The 12,529-nt window shown below is 51.8% G+C and overlaps 1 protein-coding gene across 1 annotated transcript in view; it reads right to left on the bottom strand.

Moving 5' to 3' along the window:
• Positions 1–2,008: 2,008 nt before the first annotated feature.
• CAPN8 (calpain 8) overlaps positions 2,009–12,529 on the bottom strand; it is a 62,736-nt gene continuing 52,215 nt past the window's right edge. Inside the window, exons 14-21 of the mRNA XM_008543101.2 lie at positions 12,274–12,342; positions 9,604–9,661; positions 8,081–8,145; positions 5,392–5,460; positions 4,889–4,967; positions 4,236–4,352; positions 3,284–3,342; positions 2,009–2,294 (exon numbers count right to left, since the gene is read on the bottom strand). Of these exons, the coding sequence (XP_008541323.2) occupies positions 2,271–2,294; positions 3,284–3,342; positions 4,236–4,352; positions 4,889–4,967; positions 5,392–5,460; positions 8,081–8,145; positions 9,604–9,661; positions 12,274–12,342 (540 nt within the window). The 3' untranslated portion in view covers positions 2,009–2,270. The remainder of the gene's footprint in view (positions 2,295–3,283; positions 3,343–4,235; positions 4,353–4,888; positions 4,968–5,391; positions 5,461–8,080; positions 8,146–9,603; positions 9,662–12,273; positions 12,343–12,529) is intronic.

Here is a 12,529-nt window from a genome sequence, read left to right as displayed (position 1 = left end):
AGAACCCCGACCGAGACGCTCCCAGCAGGGCCCTGCCTCCCACACCCGCCCAGGCGCAGACTCAGAGAACTGAAGACAACCAGAGCAAAGACCAGGTGTGACCCAAGAGGGGTGGCTCCAGCCTGGATAGTCCTGGAGCCAATGGGCCACAAGCAGGAGATACCACCTCCAAGGATGGGCATGCTCAGATGGCAGCCCCACTGGAGAGAAAGTTAGACCCCTGCTTTCCCCCTATTCCAGGGCCCTGTAAGGCACCCCGTGTGGCCCTGGGGAGAGGGAGGGAGCTGGGACAGACCCCCGGTGTGAGGCTTAATTAGACTGAGATGCAGATGGAGTAGCCTCATCCTGTGACGTTCTTTCTCAAAAGTCCAATTATTCGTTAATCATTCAATACCACAAAAAAGGGGGGAGATGACTCTAGATTAAAAGGGGCAAGGTGAGGCCGGTTGAATCTCCACTTGAATAAGCCAACTGTAAAAGCACGTTTTAAAGTGAATCAGGAGATTTGGCTATAGATTCTGCAAGGAGACTGTGTTTTGGGGGGTTACCAGACTATCCTCAAAAGTGGTTGAAGCTTGCAGACTTTAAAAATAAAACGACCTGTTGCAAGTTGGTTATAACATAGCGCTTGAAATGTAGGCAGCCATGCTGTATTTGAAAAGTAAGGGAGAAGTGGTTTGTAGCATTTTTAAAGAGTGGGGTGGGGACTTGTACCTGGTCAATGAGCATCAGACTAAAGCCAGCTGGGCCTCTAGGGCTGAGTGCTGCCGATGGACACTCTGGTCCCCCTACCGCCTTCATACCTCCGACTGGACGAGGAAGGACCCTTTTCCCTCTGGGACCCACAGGCTGCCAAAATAAATATTCCTCCTTCTCCACCATCAAATGAACTGAGCTCTCCCTGCAGTGGTGCCATCAGAGCCCCTCCCTGAGGGGTGAGTCCCAGAGCTCCACCTCCTGCTTCAGCTACGGAGGCCCTCCTACCGCACCGTCCCTGGGAGAATCAAAGGCAGCCATAATCAAAGGCCGACAGGTGAGTCCTGAGCTGTGCTCCTATAAGGAACCTTCACCCAGCTCTACTTCTGCAGGTTGAACGTTAATCCTTAATCAGACTAATACGGAGGCCAAGGTGTGTATGCGTGTCTTCTCTCCAGTAGCTCTCTGTCATCCACTGAATGCTGTGTCCCCCCCAAGTCATGTGTTGAAACCCCACCCCTGCCCCATGTGATGGTGTGTGGAGGTCATTAGGGTTAGATGAGGTCATGAGGGTGGGGTCCTCATGATGAGATTAGCGCCCTTAGAAGAGTCACGAGAGAGCTCGCTTCCTCTCTCTGCTCTCCATGTGAGGACACGCCAAGGAGTCAGGAGTCTGCGACCTGAATGAGGGTCTCACCAGAACCAGACCCTGCTGGCTCCCTGATCTCTTTCTGGAGACTTTCAGCCTCCAGAACTATGAGAAATCAGGGTCTGTTGTTTATGAGCCCCCTAGTCTGTGGTGTTTGTTACAGCGTCTCAAACTCACTAAGACGTTCATCTCCTTTATATCTCATTTCCAAAGTCCGCGTGTAAGACCCAGCTCTGTCCCCATCTACCCATTAGGACACTAGGCTGTGGCATCTATTTTCCTACCAACAACAAAGACCCCCGTGTTCAGCTGTGGCCAAAACTAACCGGAATTGCACGTCCCTCTAGCTGTTTGTCAGGTAAGAACTCCCTCCGCAGGAATTTACCTCTAGACTCGCAGATGCAGACATGCGCAGTGTGGCAACCTTTCCCCGCAAAGTGAGGAAGAGAGGCCTGTTCTCAGACAGGCTGGAGCTGACTCCTTCCCCGCAGGGGCCCTCAGAGGCAGCTTGATCTGCAGCAGGCCTCCCCTCCAAGAAACCCACCTACTTTTCCCATCTTTCAGCAGCTTTGGGCCATGCCATTTCCCAAGAGCATCTTCTTTCTTAAAGCATGAGAAGCCCAGGGCAGTCCCTCATTGCATATCACTAGACAAAAGCAGAAATCATTTTGGCTCACATCTTTAATTGATTTCTGTCCCTCCACTGGGCCCTGGTCAGCTGGTCAGCTGCAACGCCGCTGAGAGAGACCCAGGGCTCTCCAGACTGCTCCAGTGGGACAGGCCAGGATCTCAGGGGACAATGACAGACAGGAGATGAATAACCAGTGAACGCCATTCAAGGATAAATGTTCACAAAGCTGTAAAGTAGGGGAGAAAAGGGGCAGGCAGGCTGGCAGGGAGCGTTGCCAATGTCCAAAACTCTGCGTCAGACCAACACACAGCACAGCCACTGCAAAAGAAGGACAATGGGTGAGCTCACTGTGCCTCCGGCAGCTGGAGAGACTCTGCCTGAGACACTCTCCTGCCTCCCATGGGTGCGAGCTTGTTCCATCTCTGCCCTCCAGTAAGAGCCTTGCTCAACAAGAAGAAGCCCTTAACCAAGTCACTAAGCCCTAAGCCAGAGCACTATAGGAACGTGACTTAGGACAAACCCACACCCAAGAGGGACTTCCAAAAATAGATGTGTGTGTGTGCTTATACACTCAGTTTGTATACTTAACGTTCAGCACTCTTGTCCAGGTGTACTTAGGCATCCACAAGATAAGCTTCTATGAAAGCTTTCCTTAGAAGGCTCAATGACATTCCCATTTCAGAGAAGAAAAGAAAATGGTTGTGCCCGGACGAGTTGGCAGGGCCGGGAATAACCTGGTCCTCTCGTTCCTCTGCCTCAGAAGCAGGTGGAGGGCAATGCCTCCCCACTGGCCTGGACCCTCGGGACATACGCATCTGCATGTACGGGGCTGCAGCCCTCCCCAGGGGAAGTGCTACGGTGGTGTCTGCATAAGACGCCATGTGACTCACACAGTAGAACACCCATTTATTTTGCATCCTCAGTCTACCTTGTTGCAATTCAATTTTTTGTTTCTGGTGTCTTTCTATCTGTCAACCTAAGACATCTGGTCCTAGAAGTCAGACACTTTAAATTGTACCCACCACCCACAATTCCATCCGAATTAATAAGAGCTTCCATCCTTGAAATGATCTGAAATGTAGCTGTAACTCTATCTTTAAGATGATAATAATGATAATAAGTAAATAAAAACGTTTAAAAGACTGCAGGACAACCCCACTCCTCCCCACAATGCCTCCCTAGAACAGGGATGGCATTCACAGGGAAGTAAGACAGGTCAATATGAATAAGCCCCACTCAGCCCCCGGACCATCCAAGAATTCCAAAGTGCCGTCAGCAAGCAGTTCACCAAAGCTCAAGCCATTTACCTCAGCCAGAGAGAGCTGGACAATGCCACTCTGGTCCTTGTCCAGAAGCCTGAACAGTTCTAGAATGCCAGAGAAGGAATGAAATTAGACGGGGATGTTCCTGGACTTGGGAATAGTCAGGGAGCTGCCTCTGTCCACCCCACCCCCACAGGGTGCCCTCCCCCTTCCCCCCCACCAGCCAGCTGCAGGGCCTGAAAAGCTCCCTCTGGATCCCTCGCCCGGGGCAAGGTTCTTTGGCAGCAGAGGTCCCCTGCCCAAATGCACAAACTTCCAGTTGCGAGCAGAGATGGTCTTTCGTCATCTCCATCTTCAGAAGCTCTAGGAACTTGCAATTCTTTTAACAGGGGTGGAGGGGGGGCGGGGGTTGTGGGACAGACAGTGGTTGCCCCATCTGTGGGGCACCCAGTCCCTTAGCTTCGTCTCTGGCTGGCTGAACATTTCCTGTTAGAACTCACGTCCCTCCCACTCCTCAGTGGAAAGAAAACACTGTCCCTCAATAGGCTATCTCAGCATGAGGCCCCGGGCCCAAGGGGGCAGGAGAACCTATTGCCTCCTAGAGGCGGACCCCATCCCCTCCCTGGGAGGTGACACATGCTCTCACTATGACCCCACGGAGGCATGGGTGTGAATAAGCACTAAAAACCATTTAAGGACCATTACTGGGACTCATTCACCTCGGCCCAGTGACTGCACAACCATCTAGATGGCACATTTGTAAGTCCCCAAGAAAAAGCAGCCTCTGACCTTGGTGTGCCCAACTTGGACATCCTCAGGCCCTTCAGCTTCTGCTTCCCCTCCCTCAAGGGTGCCACAGTTACAGAGCCCCATCCGTGGTTTCTTTGACCCCGTGGCCTCCCAAAGACACCGTCTGGTTCTGCCTCCTGGCCCTGCCCCCTGCCACTCCCTGCACCCCGGGAGAAATGGGATGGGGTTAAAGGAGAGAGCGACTCACTGAAGAGGGTCTCCAGGCGGATCATACAGGCAACGAAGCCATCGAAGTCGATGCCGAGTTTGCTGCATGCATACCGCAGGGTTATGGTCTGCTGCACCTGGTTGTTGAGGGTGAAACCTGCGGGCAGAGGGGACCTGGGTCACAGGTGGAGTGGAGGGCTCAGCACCGGCTCCAGTAGAACTCAGGGGCTGACAGTGCAGGGGTCAGGCCTGAGTCTGTCCCTCAGAAGGGTCTGGTCATCCAATCAGCCTCCATTTGGATGAGCCTCATTAGGATTATTGCCCCCTCCCTGGTCCTAAGTTAGGCCCATAGCTCCAACACTAAGTCAGCTGTGCATCACATTCACTGCGGCAAGAGAAAGCAGAGAAGATGAGGGGACTGCCTGTCCTGCCTGTGTCCTTCACAGCCCCCTCTGTGATTGCCGTCACCTCACCAGTAACAGGCAAAGTCCTTGGGAAAAGTCTAAAGTGTTATGTCATACAGAATCCAGCAAGATGCCGTCCTCCCTGGATGGGAAAGATGCTTCACAGATCTTTGTTGTCACATTGATCTCCAACACAAGATAACTACCACTGATGATCATTATTGTCACAATAACTACCTAAAATGAGCCCCTCGGGTCCCGAGACCTTGTCTACAGGATGTGTCCTCACCTGCCTTCTTGAGGGCTGTCCTCATCTCGTGGGCATCAATGGTCCCCAAGTGGTTATAATCAGTTTCCTGATAGATTTCCTAAAGCAGGAGAGAAATTCCAGATAGAAAACAGTCATTTGTGGCCCCTGCTGGGACCATCTCCCTTCACCCCCTCGCTTCCTTGGAAGGTCAGAGATGCCCTCCAAAAGAGACCTCACTGGCTCCTCACAAGAAGTTTCAGAACAAAGGTAAGAGCTTGGGCTGAGGGCCGTGCTGGCCCCTCTGCCCTCTGAACAGTAGGGCTTCCATGAAGGGATCAGCACGAACATCCCTCATTGCCTTCTTAGTCCTTCCTGAACGACGTGGCCAGGTTTTGTGTTGGTTTTGACCATGATTAAGGATCTGGTCAGATGAGGGCATGCAACAGACTAGGAGTGAGTGTCAGGGAGGGCAAAGGGCTAGAAACAGAACAGAGGAGAGGGGCCAGGGCCCAGAGGATGCCCAAGAGGGAGAGAAGCGTTACCAGATACTTCCGAATCTTCAACCAGAGCGTCTTGAATTCCACTGGTCCCAAGGTGCCCGTCCCATTGTTCTAGGCATGTTAAAGGCCACAAAATCAAGCCCAAATTCTACATGTCTTATGGGTTTCTTTCTCTTGTGACCTTACACAGTGAAAGTCCTAAGGCCTCAGTGAACATCCATGCCTGCAGTAAGCAGGTCCTGGGGGTCAAGGTGGGAAGAGTTGGTGGGAAACAAATTCAGATGAAGAAGAAAGAGTCAAACACTCTCAAAGGCCCTCCTTTGAGGTCAGGCACAGAGCTAGAACAAAGGGCATGTCCTGAGCCTGCAGCCCTCTTCACAATGTCATTGATTAGCATCTAACACCCCCCCACCCCCATCATCTGGGTTACTGAGAGGGTCGGGCTATATGACCTGTAAATTCTCTTCCAGATTTAAATTTCTGTGATTGATAATTGAAACATTTTGTTGTTTAGAATGTCAAAATGTTATCAGAAAAATCATCACTTGCACAGGATTGAGATTCTTGTCCACCACAGTCTGCCTGAGTTTGTCAGTACGTCTGGAGGGGAGATCCAAGCTTCCCAGCCCTGATTCCCAGGACACTGGGACACTGAGCACAGCTGGCTCATAGGCCATCACTCTCACCTCCCTCAACTAGCCAAACAAGTCATGTTTACACCCGAGAGCATAAACCTCGCCCATTAAGAAAGTCCGTGTTCTTGTATCTATGATCCACGCTGAGTGTTGAAGGCACCACAGCCTTCAAATCCTCACTAATAATTCAACGAACATCGCTCACAATAGTCACATGCACAGGGAGCTAATGCTCTGGGTTGAGGCACTTTGTATAATTCGATCTCATTTCATCCTCACAATAGCCAGAGGAGCTCCATACTGCTATCTCATTTTCTAGGAGAAGAAACTGAGGTTCAAGCAGTTAGTAAGTTCTCCAAATTTATACAAATAATAAGTGGTGGAGCCAGAATTTGGACTTTTGTCTGTTCCAAAGCCCTTGTCCCAGAACACCAGTGGTCCTCAATTCCAGGTGGAACTGCCCGCAGAGACCCAGGCCTCGTCCCAGAGCTATTGAATCAGCACTTCCAGGAGTGAGACTCAGGCAACCGTATTTTTAAAACTCCACAGGCAATGATACAGGCCATCATGCTTAAAATATCCTGCTAAATGAAAGAATCCAGTCACAATGGACCACAGGTTACATGATTCCGTTTATATGAAGTATCCAGAATAGGCAAATCTGTAGAGACTGAAAGTGTTTGCAGGGCAGGGGGTGTGGGGGAGCTGAGGGGCAAAGGGGAGCGAGTGTTAACATGGGTACAGAGTCTCTTGACGGGTGATGAAAATGCTCTAAAATGGGTGGTGATCTTTGCACAACTCTGTGAATAAACTAAACGAGTACATTGTATGGTACGTGAATTACATCTCAGTAGGGTTGTTATTTTTACAAAAGGCTCCACGGGCCGGTCTGCTGCACGCTCTGGTTCAAAACCACTGCTCGCACCATCCGAACGGTGGAACAGACCCTCCTGAAGAATGACAGAGTCCCAGTCCTCTTGGAGCCATGAGAGACGCCAATACCACTGGGAACAATGACAGGGTGACAACAAAGGGGTGACCACAATTCATCTAAATTGAATCCATAGGCAAGTCTGAGAAGAACGATTCAGAAACCAAGGAACTATTTGCAGCAAAGTGAATCAACACTTAACAGTTCTTTGTGGCCCAGGAATTAAATTGTTTACCATGCAGGCCTCACAGAAGGACTCTGGGAGGAAGAGCCCCAGCATCTGAAGCTCTGGGACCACAAGGGCAGCGTCTCTCCATGGCTGACAACCTCAGCAGAGGTCAGTACCTACACGCTGGCTATTCAGGACCCTCCGCATGACCACCATGCAAATAAAAGTCATTCCCCTGCCCCAGAGGTCATCAGTTCACATCACGGATGAGGTGCTACAAACTAGGAGAATGCTCCAATGCTCCGATATATAAAGAAATCGCCTTCACCATCAGCACCATGGAGAATGGTAACCTGGACCCACCCTAGGCAAAGACTGGAGGAAGTGATACTCCACCATTCTCCCATTCTGCCTTCACATAAGCTGTTCCTTCCACCGAGGATGCCCGAACCCTCTCCATTCCTCCCCAAAACTCTTCCACATTCTTCGATGTAGAGTGAGGGTTAAATCGGGTCAGAGAGAACAAATAGGTTTTGTCTCGTGTGATAATTTTAAACTCTTGGTAGTGGCTGTCGGAGGGCTGTGTTAAGACCCTGAGATGAAGATCATATAGGGATGGGGAGGGGGTGGGGGAGAGGGGCAGAGGGTGGGAAAGAGGGAGGAGGGTGGGAATGGAGCCTGGAGGGAGGCAGGCTGTGAGTGGAGGAAGAGCACAGGTGCCACACTGTCTCTGAATCCAAGGATTTTAAACAAGTCGCTTAAACACTGCCTGCCTCAGTTTCTCCACCTGTAAAACGGAGATAATCTCAAGCTCATCGAGGAGCAAACATGAGATGATGCATTTTTCTTTAAAGCTCAAGCAGGACAGCTGACACATGCTCAGTAAACACTGGTTTCCCTTCTCATTCCTACCCCTCCCTCCCTTCTCACTGGGAAATGCTGAGGAGTCGTCAAAAACAGGAAAAAAGTAAAAACCATGGGACATTTAAAGGATACATCCATCAGGCTGATCATCTCCCGGCAAGTGTTGATGTCAAATCCATCGAATTTTATGTCCGTTCCTAAATATTTAAACGGCAAAGGGGGCAGGACTCAGGATCATTTGAAGACGGCGGAAATAATCTCCGTGGCTGAGGCCACCAGAGCCACTAGCCAGAGCATGGAGCCGAAGGAGGTCTCCACACAAAGGTGGCGGGCTCCTCGGCAGAGGAGGCAGTGCAGGGGGCACCAGAATTGGGGTTCCGTGTCTGAGCCTCGTCTTTGTTGCTCACAAGTCACGGGACTTCAGCAGACTAATATCTCTGAGTCTGGTTTCCTCCTCCGTCAAGGGGATATAAGCACAATAATAATATCCGCCCCAGAGACTGGTCGGGGACAAAATGAGACAATGTGAGTGATGTTTTTAGCACAGCGCTTGGTATATGGTAAGTTCCTGACAAAACAGCTAACTTTTTATGTGCTAGGTATTGCTCTAAGCCCTGTACCTCTATGCCTCAAATTAACTCCATGTGGTAGATATTATCATTATCCCCAATTTATGGATAAAGAAACTGAGGCCCAGAGAGGTTAACTCGCTCAAGATCTCACGACCAGCATGGGGCAGAGCTGGGATTTAAAGGCAGGCCACCCGGCTCCACAGCCTGCACTTTCAGCCACAACACACAGCCTCTCAAAGGGCACCTGTTATCCGAACTCGCTGAATTGCAGGCACCTCCCTGGAGCCACAGCCATCCCTGGCCCCCAGCTCACCTCGCCCGTGCCTGTGAGCCAGGAGGAAGGGGCCAGAGACCCTGCAGGCCCCTCCTCTTCTCTGGGCTCTTTCTCAGCAAAGGCAGGAGCCAGAGCTGGAGCAGCCAGGGCCTGGGCTGTGAGCCCAGGGTGCCGTCTCCGGGATGCGCGCACTGGACCAGCCCGTGTCTGCATTCTCACACTGCCCTGCAGCAGTGGGTGAGTGAGCCCGTCAGTCGACCAGCTGGAAGACTGAACCGGGCTCCTCCCTGGGCACCACAGGACCTGCTCCGTGCCAGCCCCCTTGGGCTTGGGTTCAGACAGGAGGAGCCAGCCTACCCTCCTGATGCAGTCTGATCCTCTGACAGCCCCCAGGGCTGGCTGAAGTCTGAAGATGGGGAAGTGCGTGCTGTCTAGGAAAGTCAGAATCACCCCTCCATACTCCTTCCCCAGAGATGCGCTACAGAGCAAGGCTTCCACGGCATCAACATTATTAATTTTGTGGGAAAACATCACTTAAGTCATTCTCAGCCCGGCTTCTCTCCTCCCAGGACTCAGGACTCCTTTCTGCAGGGCCCCAGTGTCAGCCCCACCCAGCACTCCCTCCACTCCAGCATCTCCCTCCTGCTGGACACTCTCTCAGCCTGGAGGGAATCAGGGGTCAGAAGCCAAAAGCCCCTTCTTCCCACCTGCGGTGCTCCCGATCGGATGCCTGACCCACCCTCACCCCCACCCCAGCATCTCTCTTAGGCTCCCATGGACTTTCTGAAAAGCCCCAAGGAAGAACTTACGTTTGGAAAACACCTCATTCAGAACCTTCTTGAGTTCATTGGCACCAATCTCAGAATCCTAGAAAGAGGAACCCAGATACAAGTCATGTTGGACCCTGACAAGCGTTTCAAGATGTTATATAAATGTAGAGTCAGACACCAGGTCCACCGACCCTGTGATTTTCAAAGGCTGTGACATCTTTAAAAACTCCAATGGGGCCCCCACAGCCTGGTGGGAGGCGCTCATCAATGGCGTAAGCAAGAACCCCCATGGCAGAAGGCTGCCACCCAGGGGGCTTGCTGCCTTGCCTGGGGCTTAGAGAACAAAGGGTGGCGAGTAGCAATAGTGGCAGCTGGCACTGACAGGCCACACACCCCACGTGGAATTTCCTCAAATCCTGCAAAGGACTCTGCACCCATTTTGGAGTTGAGGAAGCTGAGGTTGTGAACTGCTAAAGACCATATACATACACAATGTCATTTGTCATCCCCAGGTGATATAATTGCTTGGTGCTCACAGCTACCAAGTGGCAGAGTTGGGATTTGAAACCTAAGACTGTCTCACCCAAAGGGCCCCCTTTCCCACTGCACCTTTGGGAGCTGCTATTTCATGCAGTTTGCTGTTAGATTTCAACTCCTAGCGCCCCTGTGTTCACAGAGGGAAACCCTGCCTGCTCCTTTTGTGCCATCCTCTCCCGTTCCGGGGCTCTATCAGACAATGCTCTGCTGCTATTCACAGGGTTTTCAAGGCCAGTTTTTTCACGCAGTAGCCCATCTCAAACCAGAAGTAGAGACAGGAGAGCGGGGTTTCCCACGTGCATGAGGTATGGACACTGAGCCAGAGGACGGGTAGTCCCTTACCTCTCAGCTGGAGGACAGACCTCAGGTAGGATGATTAACAAGGCACAGGAAGGGGCCCTGGACTGAGATCTGGGTTCCAATCGGGACCCTGCCCCTCACCGATGGTATGACCTTGGCCAAATCACTTCCCCTCATGAAGTGTGGTTTTATCATTTGTACCCGGGTGGTCCTACTGCTCCCTCCTGGCTGGTGGAGGTGGTACTACTGGAAATAAACAAGACAGGTGCACAGAGCAGCGTCTACTGTGAGGGCAGCTGGCCTCGTTCTGGCACAGAATAGGCAGTCCCGATAATAAGACCTCTGAACCCTCTGAAAAGCCTCGGGGCCAAGAAGATCAGCCCCGTGAGCCTGCCAGGAAAGAAGTGGGATGTCGAGAGTCTGTGTTCACACCTTGGCCTGTCCCGCACGAGGCCTGTGGCCCAGCCAGCTCCTGACCCTTCACCAGCAGAGTGGGGAGAGTGAGCGATATTGCCCCCACAGCAGGAGAGAAAAGCAAGATAAGGTACGTGAAGAACTGTCCAAATAGAAGCTTTTTTTTTTTTTTACCAGTCTTATGTTCTTAATAAAATGTGGCCCCTTGGCAGCTAAGGCAACAAGGGTTTGGGTTTTTTTTGGTTTTTTTGTTTGTTTGTTTGTTTTTTCTGCTTGCAACAAGGGTTTGTTAGTAAAAATACTGGTCTGAGCATCCATCTAAAACATAAATTGACTCATTTTTGCAAAGCTTTCACTAAATACTGTGCAAAAGGATCTGCCTTCCCAGGTCTTATTCTCTGCAAAGCGTTCTGATGTGTTTTCTTCTCTTCTATCCTTAAGTCCAAAAAGTAGCTCCAAGCTGCCCTGGAACGTGGAGAGCATTGTTTCTCCCCTTTTGTCTTGGATGGAGTGTTTGGGCCCCAAAATTCATAGGTTGAAACCTAACCCCAAGGTGATGGTGTTAGAAGGTGGGACCTTAGGGAGGTGATGAGGCCATGAGGGTGCAGCCCTCAGGAATGGGATTAGTGCCCCTATAGAAGGGACCCCAGAGAGCTCTCCCCTCCTCTTTCCACCTCCTGAGGACTCAGCAAGAAGTCAGCAGTCTGCAGCTTAGAAGGGGGTCCTCACCAGAACCCAACCATGCTGGCATCCTCATCTCGACTTCGAGCCTCCAGAACTTCGAGAAGTAAATGTCTGCGGTTGACAAGCCACCCAGGCTGGGGTACTTTGTTAGCGCAGCTCATAGGACCAGAACCACAATAAACCCAAGTCAGCAGGACGGGGAGAGAAGGAGCAGTGGGCACGCGTGTGGCTTCTCCCCCTGGCTCTGTGCGCCCAAGCGGGGCTGGCACGGGGGCCAAGCTTGAATTCCACAGGCCAGGTGCTGGGGGTCTCCCTGAGGGCAGGTGAGGTGGCCAGACAGACAGCACCCACCCCAGGCCAGGGTAACCGAGCTGCCTTCCCCGGGCCGGGCGACTGCTTCCGCCTCTGGAGGATGTTGATTTAGGGAGGCTCTGCCACCCCAGCTTTTTGGTCAGGACCCTGATCTGACAGGGCCAGTTTACAAACACAAAGGCTCGGGCAGGCTCTGGAGTTTCAGCTTTTCTATTTTCTCTAGAGTCAGTCAACGCAGCGAGAAAAGTGGCCTCAGGATCATTATCCCTCTCCCCAGCAGGGCAGGAAAGGCCTCAGTTTTAAGAAAGGAGGAGGCAACAGACAGAAGCTGGGGGGCCCCCCCGAGACCTGCAACCTCACCTTCTTCACTCACGGAGACTGGAGGGAGTAAAGACTAAAGGACCAGAGCGTTCTTGAGCGCTCTCCCGCCTGTCTGGAAGCTTGTAGATGCGCTCCACTCACCTTCCCTGCCAGCCTCTCAAACAGGCTCTCAAACTGGCCGTCTTCTTGATCCACCTCACTGGGATGTGGCTAAAAGGCAGGACGATTGCAAAGTAAGATGGGAATCGTTGAGGAGAACGAAAGGCAAAGATTTATAATTCCTTCGGTCATCGTTATTGTATCGATTGCGCACCTATCATGCGCCAGGCATTGGGTAGGTAGGGGCAGATGGCGGCAAACAGGAGAGAGCCCCGGTCCTGGCCCGGGGAGCTCATAG

The sequence above is a fragment of the Equus przewalskii genome, chromosome 31 (genome assembly GCF_037783145.1).
Source record: "Equus przewalskii isolate Varuska chromosome 31, EquPr2, whole genome shotgun sequence".
NCBI lineage: Eukaryota > Metazoa > Chordata > Mammalia > Perissodactyla > Equidae > Equus > Equus przewalskii.
This window is presented reverse-complemented; position numbering and strand designations above follow the sequence as displayed.